Here is an 18,633-nt window from a genome sequence, read left to right as displayed (position 1 = left end):
CTTCAAGCTGGTTGGACGCTACGGTCAGCAACCGCATCCCGGGTGGCAGAACCCTTCCAGTAGCGGCAACCAGAAGGGCCTCGACACGCGTGGTTCTCTTAACGGGAGACGGGGGGCCTGGGTCCATGCGGGACTTCACCGTCTCCTTGATCCGAAGTGAAGATACTCCGGCTGTAGATGTAGGCGATTAAGCGCTTGCTGGCACGGTGATTAGACGACAGGCTTCACGTCGAAAAAACTTGTATTACGGGTCGGTTAAGTTGCGTGGGTACGGGGAACGATCCGATGTTGCCGCGGTAAAAACAGAGAGGAACAGACCTAGCACGCAATAGAGACGCACTGGCTTGTGCTGAGCTGTGCCAGGCGTGCAGTGTCCGACCTCCTTACCACAGTCTCTGTCAGAAGCCAGACCGGGAGCTCAGGCGTCTGCTTTTCACCGGTCCGCACAGTTCCGGACCCGTGGCCGCTCAAAGGGGGCAGGAGCCAGAGGAGAAGTATGTGTAGTGGTAGACTTGTATAGTGGCAAGAAGGCTCTTTCGAAATCGTCAAAAGCGGCGATGCTCCGCGAGCCCCGAGGCCTTCCTTCGCGTGAAATCGCTATTTTCCCCGAAGCGACTCCCGGGTCCGTCTATCGTGACGTGATGCTCATTCCGCCAGATATACTTCAGCTATGCGCTGAGTAATTTTCTAGTCGGGACACACCCCCCAGAAATGGTAGGCGAGTTGGCCAGGCGCGGACAGTCGAAGCCTTCCCATGCCGCTTTTCTCAAAGAGAGATGAGAACTCGGAGACCCAAGGTCCGAGTACGATTCCCGTTCGCGCTTCCATGTAGATTCCAGTCCTGCCCCCTCGGGCACTCACTCGCATGGCGGTGGCAGTTTTTCCCGGTTGATTGCTCCTGACCGCTGACTCTACATGCCTGGGGAAAGCGCAAGGCAGCCTCGACGCGTCTGGGACCCAGAGCGCATTGCGATTTTCGCCGTTGATGCTGTCTCAGGCAGATATGTGGAAAGCGCGACAAGGTTTTGAGTGCGTAGACGCGGCTTTGCTGGCTCTCCTCCCGGGGGGGTAACATCCTTCTGCAAGGTTGGGATAGGGGTAGCCGTAGAGAACGGGTATCGGACACAAAACTAGGATTGTGCCGTGTTGGCGGGGACCGGAGACTGGAAGTGACGTCGTATGGCTGGAAGTGGCACAGCTCAGAAAGACGTTATTCAAACATGCTGCATGCGTCCTTCAAAGCAAGCTCGCTTGCCTGACGTTTTCCCGCTTCGCGAAGCTATCTTCCCTGTGAAGTGTTACCGGGGTAGAGTTTGCCGTGTGTTTGATCGTCAGTCCTGTTACAAGCTCTCTTGGAAATCCTCTCCCAGACCGGAGTGAGTGTTCCGTCCGCCACTCCAGGTTCGGTTCTGTGTCCGGTCGTCTTGAGGTACTTGTCATCTGAATCTCCGTTCTCTGCTCTTCAGCTGTGCCTTACATTCCGGGAGATCTCGAGCGGGTGATTCCTGCACTATAACGACTGACTTTTTGCAGCGAGGTTCTCCTGTACGCAACCAGCTTACCCGTGTTGCCGATTCTGAATCTTCCCTCCCAAAGCGCTCCTGTACGTGCGACGTGTGTTCCTACACGGGTGACGGACCTCAGCTGAGAAGAGATCCTCACCACTCTTCCTGATGGTGTATGGAGATTGGGTGCCTGGGTGCGCTCATCGGAAGACTGAAAACCATGTGAAACCTCTGCTGAGGAACGGAGCGGAGTCGATGTCAGACCGAGTGGGAGAAACGCCCTTTCAGGCATCGGACCAAAGTTCAGCGTTTCACCAAACTGAACTTGATGGCCCCCACTTTAGGCGGGCGCGCGTGGTTCCAGCGTCGGGCTTCCCGTCATGGACGACGCCTCTGGCTTCAAATTTTGGGACAACCCGGACTGTCTGCGGTGTGATTGCCTTCTTGGCAGCTGGAGGTCTGCTGTGCATTGCGGCGGCGGCCATCCACAGCGTGCTGCACGGGTACTTCTTCACCCAGGGCACTATTGGGGGATACATGCATCACGGACTGACACCGATAGTCCTCTCGTTGTCCTCTTCACGGTTTGTTTGCTGTCTTAGCGCTTGGTGCCTTGTCGTTGTCGTCGTTGGCGCCATTCTTGCGTCATACTATGTTGCCGTGCGGATTTGGTCGCTACGAGGCAGTGGCCGTGCGCTCGTACTTTCGTGCCACTTCCCTGTCCTCGACGGGCAATCGCAGCACTCATCACAGGTTGCCCCGAGAGCAACGAAGACTCATCTTCAAAGTCTGCGTTCGCATATCGGGACGGGTAACAGAGAGAGCAGAGGCCTGAGATGTAGGCTTCGAAGTCATACTGCAAGTGACCGTGAGGCTCCCTCAGCTCAAGTGGAAGCTTGTGTTGGCCCCGTGAACGCGGGAGAAACAGGGAGCGGCTGAGTTTTCGGCAGTAAAGCTAGGCGCACCGGGACTCTTCCCGAGACCCTGGCTTCGGCGTCCGCGAGCACGGAAACGCTTCGAAGTTGTGCTGGCCGATTCGTCTCACGAAACATAGCGGGAGTGGCCTCCCTGCAATGCAGACCAGTGGTGACCGTCAAGTCGCGTCAGAAGGGCAGCTAGGGGCACAGCGGAACACTTGAACGAATGCTTAGAGTTTCCGAGAAGACAGTGGTATGCATGTGGGAACGTGGGCCTCGATCGAGGGCTCGTGCAACAAGCAGACGAGCCACGGGGACGTGCTTTTTTTGACCTAGAACAGTTTCGTTGTCCAGAAGTGTTTCGCGATGTCTCTCTGGGGGGACGGACGTCGACGCTTCATTTTCTTTGACCTGAGCGAGCACGGACAGAAACGGGGATATGTCGCCCGTGAAAGGTATTGCCGGACGGTGACGAGACGCTTTCTTTTGCTATGCTGATGGGGCCGGGACATTCTTCGCATTGTGGAGTTGAGGAATCGAGGTAGAGCGCGCTTCGCTTCAGGCTGAATCAGGGGCACGGATTGTCTGGACGATGCCTTTCCCAGTTTCCGACGTCCGTGGAGCTCACGGGTTCCTTTGGTTGTGCTTCGGTCAACCTCTTCCCTTCCAACTGAGTCCGGGAGGCAGCTCAACGGATGCAGTTGGTGCCGGGCTCTGATTCAGGTTGAGGGATCGGAGTCCGAAGACGCTTGCCTGGAGCGTTGCCGACGCAGCGGCTCTACGGTTGCCGTTCCGGAGGGTCTTTCTACTACCACCCCCTGCACCACTAAAGCGTGCGCTCCTTTTCTCGGTATTGACTTCTCCTGGCTTCAGGTCAGGGTCTAACTCCACGCTATTCATTTGACACGCGGACTAGTTCTCGTAGAAGTATTTTCGGCGCTTATGCGCCTCACACGCGTGATGCGGTGGCTGCCATGTGCTCCGTCGTCGACGCTGACTCTTGCAAGAGCGCACCAACGTCGCCTGGCAAGAATCCTTCTTGAGCCTCTCCGGGCCTTCACCCTCCCCTTCTGCGGGGCCGGCAGACGCTTTTGCGGACAATTCTCGACCTACAGTCTACGAGCATGCTACGTACCAGCGTGCGTCGAGTAGCCGACGCCTTGTGCGTCCGAACGGCTTTCTGTCTTCAGTTGTCCGATCGATGGCAGACGTGCTCAGGTTTGACGTAAAACTCGTAACCCGGGAGTGCGACCGGGAATGGCCTAGTGCGGCTCTGACATGACACTGCCTTCCCTCGGGGCGGGGAGTCGGTGTTGCAGGGCTCCCGCAAGATCGGGGGGGTCGCGTAGAGACGTTGTCCTGTATGGTGCTGGGCTTCCGAGGGAGGACAACCTGGGAGAAGTTTCAGCCAACTGTGTGCACACGACCACGTGAAGCTGGTAGAGTCACAACGCGGATTTGTGGACTCGTAAGCCCGGGATCACACGGGCTGAGTTGGTTAGTGTACTATGTAACCGCACACGCCAAGTGGAACGTTCTTCTAGCGGGATGGCAGCAGGCCCAGTTCCTTAAGCGTCTGCACGCTACCCCGCCGTGGTGAGGAGCACGGCCAGCTCGCGTCTCGAAGCATGCAAGCAACTGCGACGGGGTCTTGGTACGGACTGGGGGACCCGGCATAGTTGCGCGCCTCGAGCACAATCCGATTTTAGACTACAGTTACCGGCTTGTGTTGGGCTCCCAGGCGGGATCTATGTCAGACTGGCGCGTTGCTCGTAGATCAGCAGTGCGTAGAGCCTCGGAGATATGTCCGCTGCACTGCAGTAAGGGCCCCCTGTGGAACATGGTACTGTCTCCATCATACTTCCCGGAATGCCAGCGCACCCGGCACATCTCGAGCACACGACGCTGTATTGCCGCTGACCAGTGTTCAGGGCAAACTTCGAGAAAGAGACAAGTAGTTCGAGGCCCTTGTGGAGGCATGACGCGTATGAAGCTGGAACTCTCGCTGAACTTACGGCGCCAGCCGCTTTGGAAGCCGAGCTTGACAGCATGCCGCAATGCAGTTTCTTGGCAAGGGGTCCTTTCGGAGAAAATAGGAGCGACACTCACGAGCGTTAGTTCGGCTCGTGGCGTCGGACGGATCGGCTGGCCTGCGCCGTGAACAACTGCCCACTTCGCAGGGGCCGAATCTTGACAGCCACTTCCCAACCAGTGAGCGGTTGTCAGAACTCCGGGGCCCGGGCGCCGCGCCCATCCCGCGACCCTTCGTGCCCGCATAAAGAGCCCGCCAAACTGGTGATGGTACTACGACATTGATTCTCTTGTGAGACCCGGAAACGCCTTAGTCATACAAGACATTACGCGGAAAGGAAAAGCAGTGCTCGCTCGGCCGTAGGTGCCTTGAGCCTCGCGGCAGGGCGCCGGCTTCGGCAACATCTGACGGCTTGTTTCTCCACCGTCCCTTGTCCTCTGCGTAGATCGCTTTTTCACTTATCACAAGTTACTTGCTAGGCAAGCGTCTGTACCAGCGTCACCAGTTCTGACTCTGCGTTTAGCTGATCCAAGACAACTGGTTTGAAAGTAAAGTTCCCCAATTTCGTGAAAGCTGGAGTTCGTGCCAGTCGTGCCATTTCTTTGCACTCTCAAGAATGGGCGACTGGGGAGGAGACGCGCACACTACCAGCAGTATTGCAGTGCGTCCCCTTCACCATCCCCCGCAGCCGCGAGGACGCGCCAAGATGTCCGGAGTCAGAACAGCTGCAACTGTACCAATATCACAGTTGCAGCCGCTATCGACTCAGGACATCCTGCCGCGTCCGGGGCTGCGGTCGCCACTTTTCCCTCGGGGGCACCAACTCCTACTTACTTGTTGTCCATACAGACGCTGAAGGAAGGCATCGGGTGCCAGACGTCTGCTACTCCACATGGATTCTGTTACATCTCTAGCGTCGCAGGCGGCGAGACGCCCAGAGTAAGACGGCAAATACGCTCATGGTCTAGCCTGGCTCTGCGCCTGTTCCCGTTGAGCACCCAGTCCGGGGCTGCCAGCCCAGCAGCCTCTTGAACCCCTAGTAGCGACGGACGTCCACGTTACGGGAAGCTAGAACTTTTCCCGAGCCAGCTCTGTCCGGTCTGAACTGCGACTTAACGCGTGGCGACGTGCGCAGGTGACGCCTCATATCACACAACCTACAAATAGCAGCAGACTTGTGCTGAGGGATGAAGCATGGGGTCGAGTGGGTGTGGCCTGACAATATGAAAGAAGGAGGAAAGATGAANNGAGTGGGTGTGGCCTGACAATATTTTTCTCATTTCATGGTCCATGGTGAGTTCTCCATGATGCCGTTGGGAGTGGCGATTCAGTTGGTGCAGATCTCCCGCGTTTTGCGTTGCGGTGAAAGAGACGCGAAATTCGTGGACGCGTCTTTTCTCCACGCGACGAGAACGGCCAGGATGTTGCTTTGGCTGAATCATTTATTTTAGTGATCATCCGTCTAGCGTCATGGAGCGGGACAGGCATAGAGCAGCTGGCGGCAGGGAAATGATTATCGTCCTGCTTCTGATCCTGGATGCTTTGCTTCTTGGTGCAACCGGAGAGGCAGCACAGACAGACCCGATTCAGCGGATCTTATCAGTTGTTCGTCCGGATCCCGCCTACGTCTCTTCCGACTCTCGCTCTGATAGGTCCTCAGCTCTACCTGTCCGGACCGCGCCCCTGATAGGTGTGTCTTCTCGACCTTCGCCAGCATCACCTGACCGTTTTCTGATGNNCTGCTAAGGCTCAGCGAATTCCGAACAGTGTCGCGGCGGGCGCGACGTCAGTACCTTGTGCGGCGCGGAAGAGAGTCAGTTTACGCTCTTTGTTTTCACCGGGGTCTGCCTCCAGACTCGAGAAATCTGGCTTTGTACCCAGTCTCTGTTCTTCTGGTCGAGCAACAGGTCTCCAGAGTTTTGAGCCGCCGTTCAGGCTGGACTCCTTGTACCCGCTCAGTGGGGACAGACGAGTTGTTCTGAAGGGCTTTCAGTATCTCACGGCTTCATTTTCCTTGCCTGTAGTGACGCTTGGTGGACCTCGCCTGTCAGGAAACGACTGGCCCGAGAAAGCAGCTTTTGAAGTGGAGGCTAACAATGTGGAGGGCACAGTCCCGGGGAGGGGGTTCTGGGCGACTCCCAAGGAGTATCGATTCCAGCCGTATGACCCGTGGCCCACGGACTTGCAGGTGGTGGTTAAGATGAACAAGGAGCTCACCTCGTTGAGTGGCAAGTCTCTGGACGTTACAGATCCATTCTGGAAGCTCAACCATATTAGGCAGTTCCGGACGTCCCGCCTGGTTGCACGTGTCCGGTCGGTCAAGTCCAAGCTAGCGTCTAGCTTTACTGGCGGCCGCTGGTCACCGACCCTGGACAATAGTTCCGACCCTTTTGCAAATCACATAGAGGTGCCTCCCGATGGTGAGGTTTTCGTAACATTCAACTCTGTTGTGGATCTGAAGGCTCTGACGGATGACCGGCTACACCTGCGTTTGTTAGCTGTCGCACGGTGCCGCCCAGGCGAGGGATTTCAGGAAGATGAGTATTATTATGTGGACTACGACGCCCGACTCTGTACAGACGCTGAGGCTGATGAATTGAGCTCTCGGGAGTTTGATAGTCCCTCTCATACAAGCCGTAGCGCCGACACCCTCAACGCAGAAGTCCCCGGCTGTGTTGTACTGTCGTTCAAGCGTGATCTGCTGCAACCAAGAGTGGAGTATGTGATACTCCAGAGAAAGAAATTTCGGTGAGGTCTTTAGTATCGCCACCCAAAGATTGTTTGCGACAGGAGTCTCTCCCATTGCGGGACTAGTCGTAGTGACGCGACTGAGCTATACTAGGTGGTACCACGGTTCAGTGCGGGCTCTCAAGGTAGTTAGTTCTGTCCACCTCCCCTCACTGCTTACTGTCGCGGTAGACGCGGAGGCGACACAGTGGAGTTAGAGTGGTAATTCAGCTAGCACATCCTCGTTATTCTCAGAATGGCGCGAATGTTGTCTGAGGTCACTTGTCTTTACTGGCGTGACGGTGATCCGGGTTTTCGGCATACAGGATGCAGGCGTCCGGCATGCTGGGCTCTCGGTGCTAGTTGTATGCCCTGAGTACGTAGGGAAATGCAGAGGTAAACCGCTATCCAAACAGAACAAGTTACCGTAGCTGTTGATGATATAGGTTTTGCCGGCAGCAGTTCCGCAAGTTACCAAGACACTGAGTGCATGAGTTTCGACTTGAGTGCATACATATCACGCTGTACTGCGGCAGGTAAAGAGGTGAAGTGCGGTTCTGTGAGTTGCGAGCATTTGGTGGTGTGGCCGTTCGGCCAACGTGCAGGCACTCGTGTTACGTTGGTGTCGACAGGTATAATCGATTGAGCGGCCCGACTGGTCTTCCCAGACAAGTGAAGAGCTTTTCTCGAGAGACACCTTCCGCCCCGCCGCAGCCGGAACATCACAATGTTAGTGACTCAGGTGGTTCTTCGTCAGTATTCGCCCGCTTCCTGACCTCCATCGGACAACAGCCTTACGAAGAGGACATTTTTTCTCAAGAATTTGAGACAGACGACGACGATGAGGAAGAAAAAGACGACGAGGACGACGACGGAGAATACGGCGGCGCGGAGGAAGAGGGGGAAGGAGACACCTCTAATACAATAGCTCTCACGCGCGAGAGCAGCAGCGACGTTGTGTATACAGAGGCTACTTTGAGTTTACGCCAGTTTGAAAAAGTTGGCGGCGGCTCCCTGGGGATTTACTTAACAGGACTGCGAGTTTTCAAGTTCTATGGTACAGGGAGCTCGACATTCAAGAGCATGCCCACGGTCCGCTTTCGTCGTCTCGCTCTGCTTCTTCCACATAGTCTAAAAGGGTATCTAGCTAAGAAGAACCGATGGGATCTTATCCGGCCCGCGGTTCTAGCCTCGCTCACCAGATCGTCAGCGGCAGTCAGCCGTCTTGCCAGTCAGATGGAACTCCGGGCTCAAGGATCCGATGCAAAACTTTCCTTCACCTTGCATATGAAGGACAGTGTTACAGCTGTGCTAACGAGCTCGCAACTGGTGCCGGGATCGCAGTATTCGCTCACTGTTCGTGGAAACGTTCATGTGCAGTGCAAGTTCGATCAACCTTTGCAGGCGTCCGTGCTCGATTTTAAAATGGACAGTATTCAGCAGTCCTCGCACTTGATAATGCCGAAGGTGAGACGTGTGTGGTTCCTTGACGATCCGTTTCTTCAAAACCTCGTCCGGGAGCGGGAGGAGATCACCATCGGGACCGCTCTTCGTTTCAGAGATAGTTCACACTGGGCTCGAACATCAGACGAAGACGCGGAGGTCCGACAGGTCATTGCGAATGACTTCCAGTCTTGTATGCTCAATCAGCCGGAGGCGTGCCTCACGCGTCTTTTTGACAGTGTCGCGACCGAGAAGGAGATTTCACAGTAAGTGGTTTGTTCAACAACACTTTGTTGTCGCCTTGGCAGGATAAGCCACCTGGAGTTACTACAAGGAGCACACTATGTTCTGTGTGGCTGCTTTCATAAACCGGTCTGTAGCCGTGAGCTTCGCGTGTGGATTGTTCCTTATGGTGATGGGTGCTCTCTGGTTCGACCCGGGAGGGGGTGAGGGGAATTCTCTCGAGCTTGAGCAGGGCGATGAGGGTCTGTATATGCGCGTGATTATTCAAAGCGACGCAGAAATAGGTCTCAGACGCTAACCATCCAAAGAGCCGCCTGTGTGAAGAATCAGTACAGGTAGAGTTTTGCGTAAGGCAGGTGTGGGTGGGGCTCATTGTCAGCGGCGGTGACTGCGTATGTTTGTACAGTCCAGGGGCGCGTCCCCACACATCGAGTTCATCGACATTTCCTCATCCCAAATTACTCTACGGGTTCAGCAGTCACCACGTGTCAGAAGACGTTCAGCCAGATGTTTCGGGTTCACAGCCTGTGGTTCTGCGCTACCCTCGCACAGCATTTTTGTTTCTTATAACTGTCAAAGACAAGGAGAGGTTGCAGCCGTATACAACAACGTCGCATTTTCTCTGGGGTGTGTCTCGTTTTGCTGCGCGTTACACCGCTACGGTGATGCCGGGAACGGAGGAGAGATGTGCTCTCTTGGTCCAAGTCCTGGATCTGCGCACAGCTTATCCTCTTAACCGGACGAAGGTGTCAGTATATGGCAAGTCTCCTGGTCAGGTCGTTGCTTTGCTGGGTTCTGGGACGACGGACATCCGTGGATTTACTTTGGTACCGGTGACACGGCCGGCGGACACAATGAAGCTCATTGTTGTCATCGAGCCCGACGGCCGTGTCACGCCATACGTTTCGGATGTCTTCGAGGTGCCGGATATATGGCTGGTGACTTCGCATCTGGAGTCAGCGAAGAGAACCGCAACTTCGGCGGGGACACCAGGTTTCTCGTGTCTTCGTCTCAGCAACGGGAGCATCATAAGACATGAAGATATTTCAGTTATTCTTCTGAGTGATCGGGGATCGTACCGCCCGGCAGAAGCTCTCAAGCTTCAGGGATTTTTGTCTGTCAGAATGGATACAGGTGCATCAACTACTCGGACAACGACACTTATTCATGAAGCTTATGGGTTGAAGCCAGACGATGTCCGTGTTTGGATTGAGATCGTGTGGAACCGGTCGACTAGAGGTGGAACGGAGGGTCTCTTGCCAGCTGATAAGCTGGAGAACCGGAAGCTGACAGAGGATATGCAGGATGACGAGCAGAATGGCTTGATTGCGCCTGAGCAAGCGCGGCCAAAATATTCTTCCGGAGAGGACACGATGTGCTCTAATATTCTGGTTTCCGTTGATGCGTTTGGTGGGTTCAGTGCTAGTATCGAAGTGCCTACTGACGTGGAGCATAATCGCCCGCCACACATCAATGTGGGGGTTTTCGAGAGGGGGAGACTGGAACATGAGAAATCAATAGTTGAGGACGCCTGCATGTGGCACGGAGAGTCAGCTGTCCGGGAAGGTACTCTCATTCGGCCGCAGCGTCTGTCTATTCCGAACATCGTTGTGTCGTCACCCAGGCGTACAGCGGTATACCTGAGTGAAGTTGTTGTGCCACCGTATGTGCAGTACGGTGGGGTCTTAACAGTTCGGGGCACTACGAAGAATCATGACGGCCTGCAGCTTAGTGGCCAGCAAATTAGAACACGTTTCGCGTTCGAAGTGCCGGCATTTGTCCGTGCGCGGCTAAGTGAAGGGACAAGCTGGTGGACGATCAAGACATTGCAGAAGCATATGAAGGCCACTGTTGTCTCCCGGAGTGCAGGGCTTGTCCGTGTGGAGGCGGCCGCCTGGTCAGCGGCATCAGGCCGGTTCGAAATCTCTCTTGACCTAGCGAAACTTCTGTGGATCCGGGAAGGCCGGGAGCCTGTGCGATTACAGCTCGTTCAGGGTACCGAGATTTCGGTCGTCGTTGAGTGCCAAGGCCTGAGCAAGGAGTCCGAGGTGCCGTACACAGAAACAAGCGTAGTCGCGAACACACCCTTCAAAATAGCGTCCTTCGAAGCTTCTATGACGCCCATTTTACCGGGCGTGCCCTTCGTCGTCAGAACAAACGTCACACCGTATCCTCGAGTACAATTTGCTCAGGATCAGGTTGCACGGAGAATGACCGTGGAAGTGTTCCGTGTCGACCCCGAAACACCACTTCCGGTTCCGGAAGGAGTGTCCGCGGAGGAGTGGACCACCAGGTCAGATCTGGTGACGTGCCCAGTGGGCTTTTTGCCGGTTGGAGAAGACGGGACGATCGAAGTGGCGCAGCTGTTGAACCGTAAAGGGGTCACTCTAATGCAGCGGTGTGACGGGCGGAAGGATTGCTATATGAAACTGCCGATTGATGCGGCGCAGTATCTTTTCATCGCAACGGTCACGCTCTCTAAAAGTAGTGGGCGAGGGACTCATTGCGAGCTATACCAAGCGAACCAGAAGACGTTGTCGTCGCAGCAGGTGTATGTAAAGGTAGGCGGAAGTCGGCGCAGACAAGTTCTGTGAGCTGGCACTTCTCTTTCATAGTGGAGAGTTCACCAGGCAATGAAGCTTACGTGGAAGGCGACTCGGACAGCAAAAGTACGTTCTCAGGAACTCAGGTATAGGGCCTCTGAGCCGGGTTCCTTTACTTTCGCTTGTACTGTGTCCGCTTCAGGACATGGAGAATGAGAGCTCCGTAGTACTTGCAGCGGGTAGGGCGGCTGCTGCTCAGTGAGCAACGCGTTAAAGCCGCGGTCTGCTGAGCAGTTATGTAGCGAGGATTCTGGGGTAGCAGCTAACTTGTTCACATCAGAAATATGGAACAGTCAAAACCCTCGGTTATGATCTTTTGTACACGGTTGGCAGCGAGGAAACTTCGACTTCGGACTCCACAGCAGTTCCTTCATGGTGCTCGCATTTGTACACGGGAAAATGCGCCCGGCTTCTGTGTGCGTGCGTGCTCAGGTTCGTCCAAACAAAAAGGCGTACACGGCTGGCGAAGTTGTCCGGTTACGAATGTTCAATCTGTTCAGAGAGGGTTCCGCCATTCGCCCTGTGAAGCCGTGTAGCTCTAGTTTGCTGCAAGACACTGGGACAGTACCGACGTCGTGCGGAGATGTGGAGGCAAACGTCTCTGTTGTTTGGAACACCCCAAGTTTGAACCGCTTCTCGCGTATGGTCTCTCTGCGACGGACGGATGTAGTGGATTTGTCAGCAGGGCGGGTGCCCAAGGACTGCGCCGCTTCTTGCAGCTTTCAGCTTTTCGTGACTATGCCTTTGTCTGCTGAGCCTCTGAGACTCATGGACACCGATCTTTCCAAGAACCTTTCGTTGCCCAGAGGCACGGCCCCGTACAACCCTGCAGTATTCAAGTACGGACCGTTTTTCATAAGCCAGGAAATTCGAATTGCTGTTACGGACCCTCTTCGCCATCTCGTAATCCCGCAGGACAGTGTTGCGTTGCGAATTTTGGATGCTCACGGGGAGCCTTCGAAAACATTCAAAGGGAACGAACGGATAACCATTCAGCTTACTCTTCGCAAGCACAAGCTGAGGTTGGACAAGCACTCTGGGATGCAGTCCTCGGAGTCGACCAGTTCGCACTGGAGCAAATCTGGAGATCAGGGCTCAGTTTCAATGGCATCGGGGACGGTTTCCCTCCGCAGTGAGACGTCACGGAGTAGTTTGACTGCAGTGGCGGACCAGGAGGCGGAGGAGGATGAGAGGCCGAATGTCTTCCCCTTCGCTGTGAAAGCGCAGGTGTTTATCGCTGTTGTAGACAAACGATATCTTGATCTTAGGCCAGTTCCTCTAGTACCCCTCTCAGGAAAACTTGAGAGTGCTGCAGCAAAGGGGAGTAACAGGGGTCGTGGAGGCCACAGTCGAAAGTGGATCTGGACGCTAGATCACGTCTGTAGTTATGAGCGCTTTCAGTTCATCAGCGAAGTGAAGCGCCGGAGACGGTTTGCTGATCCGTGGCTGGAGAGCCTGCCATGGCCACTTCTACCTGGCCAGTTTCACGATACAAAGCTGAGTAAGGAGTATCTTACAGATGACGCTTTCTTTGAAAAGTACGTGTGGCCCCTGACTGGCGCCTTACACCAGAAGCATGCGCTGAGCTTGCAGAAAGTTCGTGTTAGCCAGCTGGGCTTGTTCATGGCGGAGGCGTCCAAGAGTCTGCAAAGTTTCAGGGAAATTGGGGAAATACGCGATGAGGAGGCGGCTTCGGTGGACGCGGACGCGGAAGCCGGTGTGAGTTCGGTGGTCGAGTATAGTGATGACGACTCGGGAGCGCTTGATGACGACCAGCAGCCGGATGAGGATCGTCAGGCTGGCGACTACGATCTTCGTTTCTTTTCTCGAGCTGCTCCAGTTTTGTCTTGGAGAAGCGTGGAGTTAACGGATGTGGGTGGCGGTTTGCTGCAGGGAATACTCACTGTGGATCTTCCTAATGAACCTGCTGCTCATGTTATAAGGGCGTACACAGTGGTCCTTGCTAAGCAGCAAGATTTCTCGACCGACGCTGGTGGGTACGAACATCAGCCGGTCGCGGGAGCTTCGACGGACAGGGCAGGCAATGAACTCAGTAGCGCCGGCAGCACAGATGCAGGGGCGCTTGCAGGAAGAAGGGTGGTAACGGATGGCAGTGCACTTCCCCCTCGATCCGGCAAACTCGGTGACCGAAGTCTTGAGCGTCCCTGGCCTGTGCTAATGGTAGATGCGCGAGAGGAGATCATCAACACCCGCAGATCGGTCGCTGCGCACCCCTACGGCCCGTCGACACTGCGTTTGCACGACATAGCGCAAGTGGGTGTCTCGTTGGACGTGGGTTCGCAGATGATCGGCAAGAGGGTTGTTGTAACCATGGTCTCAAGTTCATTGCTGACCCCTATCTCTCCGTCAAGCCAAAGAAGTAAGCGGACACTCATCGAGGCTAATACGCAAGCTGTCCTTTTTCCCGTTTTGGCAGACAGGGGGATTGGCGTGGCCACGGCGACCTTCATTGTCGCCGTGGAAGCTTCCGCTAGTCGCGGTTCTTCACTGACTGCTCCCATTTCAAGACTCTTTTCGTTCGTCTCCCGTTCGGCGACAAGCATGCGGTCCGTGAGCAGGGGGGATGGAGCTAGCGAAGAGGGGAAGGGAGAAAAAAAGCTGACACGCTTCAAGCGAGTCGGGACCGTCAACCTGGAGATCGAAGTTGTTCCAGGTCTTCGGCGCTTGGCTGTAGCGTCCTTCCTACCTGTCGAGGCCCGGAATGTCCCTGTCGATGACCCGAAGGTGGAGGCTTTGGGCAGGAAGCCGAGAGAGGGTTTTCGGCTTCCTCAGGGCTTCGTGCAGGGAACTGGTGGTCTGCGTGTGTCGGTAAGCATGGGATCTCTGTCTGCTGTTCTCTGCAAGTTGCACGAGATAATTCAAATGAAGCTCAAGGCACAAAAGCTGAACTTCGCAGTTGATCGCCTACACCGACCTTACTCTGGCAGCGATCTTCTTATCATTTTGGTGGGAGAGACCGTACTCCAACGAGGATACAATCATCGGGACGCGGTAGTCACCGCAGCGGCTAACCGTGCTCGTGAGCTCCTTCCTGCGTTTTACCCGGACAATTCTTCTCAGGGTTTTCTTGCCGTGCCGTCGGATTCAGTAAAGGGCCCACACACCCCCGTGAGTGTTACGCTGACGCTTTTGGCTATTCTGTCGGCAGATCTGGCCGTCGCAAGGTCACTTGCGTCTCAGAGAGAAAAGCTCGTGTCATCTGTTAACCGGTACGTTCGACTTCTGGCCACCAAGTGGAGACAGGAAGGCGCTGGGAGGGGCACACTGGTAGACTACATTGGCTCGTCTCTGGTTGGCATCCTGCGGTTCACTCTTGGCTCTTCGCACAAGTTTGGCTTGGGGGCGGAGCTGGAGCAGGCGGTCTCTACAGCTAGGCTGCTACCCCCTGCCGAGTGGTCAAACCCTGAGGTCTGCAACGGGTTGCCGGTTCGTGTATTGTGGGCCCTCCTTATCTTGGCGAGAGAGGGTGCTCCAAGAAACCTTAATCGGGTTGCTTCGAGTTGTATCCGCGCTACGCTCACACTCCTTCGTCGGCACGGCCGAAAGGCGTACATCGCTTTGAGCGGCGAGTCTGATGAGCCTCACACCAACACAGTTCACAGTTTGGTATTGCTGCTGTTGACGTCGACACCGGAGTGGACTCAACAGTACTCTCATGTGATTGAGAGCGTAGCCGCGTACGTGTATGAGGGCGGCCGGAAACCCATTCGCTCGTTTGTGGGGGCGAGTACGTCGAGGTGGTCTCTTATACTGCTGTTCATGGCGCTCGAACAGTGGGGGAGACAGCTCCGGAATTCGCACGACTCCCGGGTACTGCTCGAAGTGCAGGCAAGGGAGAAGAATGAGGCCGACGGCGTCCCGCTGCTGCACGCTTCGCTCGATTTCAGACGTCGGAGTGTCCCCGGAAGCAGCATCAAATGGAAGGAGCTCGAGTCCAAGCTAAGCGAAAGAAGACTGTCGTACCACGAAAGCCACGCTTCACCCGTCCCGACAGTGCCGGAGGCAAATCTGGCTGTTGTTGCTATCGGGAAGGGCACTGTATTCGTTTCCGCGGTTGCAACGTTTGTTCCGGACAGGAGGGTTGTTCTCCCTACATATGAAGGTTGTCTGGTGCAGAAGCTGTACCATCTCTTGGATTCCCATCAAGGATACTGCAAGCCTGAGAGTACCTTCGTGGTGCGGTCGGGAGAGAGGGTGTGCGTGTCCATCACAGTCACATTCAAGTCACAAGCTAAGTAAGTGAGAGCAGTATGGTGTGCATTAAGCAGTTGCTGCGGGATGGTCATGCAGCTTGCTCTTTGTCTCTTCAAGTATCAGCGTAAAGCTGTCCCCAGCAGCACGGGAGGTGAGACTATGTTTTGCTGACAATCGTAGCGCCGCCGATGAAGGGGGCCTACTCTTTTACGGTTGCGTTGCAGACCCTTCTGATTCCTCTCCGTCTATGCCGGCGCTACAGAGCCGCAGTCAGCTAAGGTGTTTGATGCAGGACATAGTTTTCTGGCTTTCGAACTTTCTTTCTGAAGCAGCCTTGAGTTGGCCGAGTACTGTGCAGGTGTGTGATTTCAGCTTTGCCACCAGGGCGGCCAGAGGATTAGGATGTTACATTTTGTATGGCCGAATCCGTATTGCTAGGGGTAGCACTGACCGCCGACCCACGGCTCCGAAACTCGCTTGTCACCAGCGTGTCTACTGAGGATTCTTCCCCTTCCCAGTTTTCCGGACTGTGTTTTTTTCAGCGGAGCTTGTGTGCAAATGTTGGTCTGTGAACTCCAGGGTGCGTACGCGTACTCGGATATTCTCTGCATTTCTTTCAGGAACGGTATTTCCGAGCTAATGGTATTGTTGCGTGTGTCAGGCTTCTCACGGTTCGAGATTTGCTGCCGGCGGGACTGGAGGTCTTAGATGATGTAGCAGAAGGGTTCCTTCCTCAAAGTCTCAATCTGTCATGGCGGGGCCAGCAGAATCTTGTCGGCGCTGTCACGTCCTCACACGATGGTCGGTGTCGAAAGCGAGTTAGCGGACAATCGGTTGAGTGGATCTGCCACTCGGTCCCGGCAGGGACTCACACCTTCGCCGTTTTGGCCATGGCGAACGTTCCTGGGTTCTTTGCCGTCTCTTCGGCAGCTGCCGCGGTACATGTCGCTGCGCAGTTGTCGTCCGGTGACCAGATAGACTACAAAAACATACCAAGGACACTTCTGGGGACGACTGGTTCGGCACATAATGCGTTTGCAGTGTTACCAGTGAAGGCCCGAAGCGACGACGCGACTCACAGCGATGACCAGGGAGATCCGTTCAAGGCTGCAGGACTGCCTCAAGTAAGCTTTTCTCTTGGAATTGCCCATTTCACTGGCAGGATTGTTGTCAGGAGGGACCTTTGTTTTCACGGGCGAAGCTGGAAGCTAGGAAGAGCACCTGGGCATTTTTTTGTTTTTTTGAAGGGAACTGTGCCGTGGCCCAAAGCACGTGCGAATATCTTTCGAGTTGCTTTGCCGGAGCGTAAGTTGTAGCAGCTGCCGTTCCCCGGTGACATTTCGTCCGGGCCCCTACACTGCACATAGAGGTCGGTGCTCTGTACTTGAGTTGTCTTTTGTAGTCAGCTGTTTGCTGCTCCCTTGTCAGTTCCTTTGGAACCCTCGGTGCGCTAAGGAGTCTGTTTGCGTTGTGTTACCGTTTCGGCACCGCATTGCCACTGTGGGCCATGGGGTATTTCGAAACTGCGTCGTGGCGTGTGTTATCAATCTGTTTCTGCAGCCCCCATCGTGGCTAGGAGGAGTGCTGAAGGCATGTCCGGCGTGCCGGTTTGGAACTGTTTGTTCTCCTGTTCTCGGCCAGTGTGTTCCAGGCGATGTGTGAAGCCATACAGGCGCCGCGATCCCGGACTCCGGGGCCGGATTTCAACGTGAAAGCCTTTCCGTGTCTGTTTTCTCCGAAGGGGTGGGGACAGAGATATTTTTTTTTGACAGCATCATGAAGCTCTGTTCAAGTAATGGCACGTTGTTTGGGACATTTGTTTGACGAGCTTCGTCGGTGGTCGACTTAACCGTGTCACGCGGAAGGCGGGACAGTCGCCGCTTAAGTGGAACACTGAAATACTGTTTAAATGCCGTGGTGCGATGTGCCCCGCAGACGTGTAGGTCGATGTTGGGGTCGCTCTAGTAGAAGGTGTAGTCTCTTCCAGATACACCGCAGTTTTCTGGAATAATTATTGCGCAAGCCTTGTTGTTGAGGGGGAGGTTTAGATTCATGTCTTGGTGTATCCGTGGCTTGTCTCTGAAGCATGACAGATTGAACTTGCTGGTCGGGTCTAGTTTTTCTGAAATGCGTCTCGCGTTCGTCCCTCGCGTACTATTTCAGAAGTTCCAGCTTTCTCACTGTAACGTCCTTGTTTGCCTCAGCGTGCAGGCTGTCCCCCGGGGTAGTGGATTTTGTCAACACTACGGAGTTTTGAACTGTTTGCCCGTTCGAACACGGTCATCATTTCCCGCCGTGGAACAAGTTATCAGTTAGCCGGGCGTGCTAAGCTGCTGCAGCGCTTGCAGTGACGTGTGCAGGTCTACGGTTCGGGTACGGCCCTTGAAACCTCCTGTTGATTCTGAATGGTGGAATCCGGCTACTATAGGTTAGGCTGTCAGTGGAGGAAAAAAAAGAATTAACCGTACTCTGACCTCGGGTGAAGGGACTAGAGAAGACCACTGGAGCTGAAACACGCACGACGAAGCCCACGAATCATCTGAGTGTCTGCAGAACCCTTCTGTACTGTATCCCCGGACACGAAGGAGTTTACCAACAGTAGTGTGCAGAAGTCCTCCGTGGTTTGCAGTGTAGGCGTTGGCAAACAACGACGTCTGTGAAGCAGTCGCTGGGGAGGCTGAGAAACTCAGCCACGAAGAGAGGATCGATGTGCCTAGCTAGTCGAAAGCGGTATAAACTACATTACCGTATCAGTACCTGTAGCTAGTAAACTCTAGCGTCCCTCTTACCTGCCGCCGTGCACGGTCAGGGTAGCCCGACACCGTGAGCCGGCACATCAATTTGAAGTCGTGCCGTCCACCACCTTGACGAGCCCGCGACAAGAAGACAGCTGAAAGACAATCCCGGGGAAAAGCGGAAAAAGCTGTCACCGTACGGTTCAAGTCCGA

General features: G+C 55.0%; 2 protein-coding genes across 2 annotated transcripts; both read left to right on the top strand.

Moving 5' to 3' along the window:
• Positions 1–1,325: 1,325 nt before the first annotated feature.
• Positions 1,326–5,321, top strand: CSUI_007833 (uncharacterized protein). Its single transcript, XM_068067976.1, has one exon. It carries the CDS (start codon positions 1,674–1,676, stop codon positions 2,442–2,444), a length of 771 nt encoding a protein of 256 aa, XP_067920052.1. The 5' UTR covers positions 1,326–1,673; the 3' UTR covers positions 2,445–5,321.
• Positions 5,322–5,761: 440 nt separating this feature from the next.
• CSUI_007832 (uncharacterized protein) lies at positions 5,762–17,347 on the top strand (the record flags this gene model as incomplete). Its single annotated transcript, XM_068067975.1, has 7 exons — positions 5,762–5,766; positions 6,309–7,202; positions 7,814–8,890; positions 9,274–11,428; positions 11,903–15,726; positions 16,347–16,809; positions 17,246–17,347. 7 exons carry the CDS (start codon positions 5,762–5,764, stop codon positions 17,345–17,347), a joined length of 8,520 nt encoding a protein of 2,839 aa, XP_067920051.1.
• Positions 17,348–18,633: the final 1,286 nt, after the last annotated feature.

This window comes from Cystoisospora suis (genome assembly GCF_002600585.1).
Source record: "Cystoisospora suis strain Wien I chromosome Unknown contig_4217, whole genome shotgun sequence".
NCBI lineage: Eukaryota > Apicomplexa > Conoidasida > Eucoccidiorida > Sarcocystidae > Cystoisospora > Cystoisospora suis.
This window is presented reverse-complemented; position numbering and strand designations above follow the sequence as displayed.

Coding starts and splice junctions, on each gene's coding strand:
- CSUI_007833 (XM_068067976.1), top strand. CDS start 1,674: ATGGTGTATGGAGATTGGGTGCCTGGGTGCGCTCATCGGAAGACTGAA.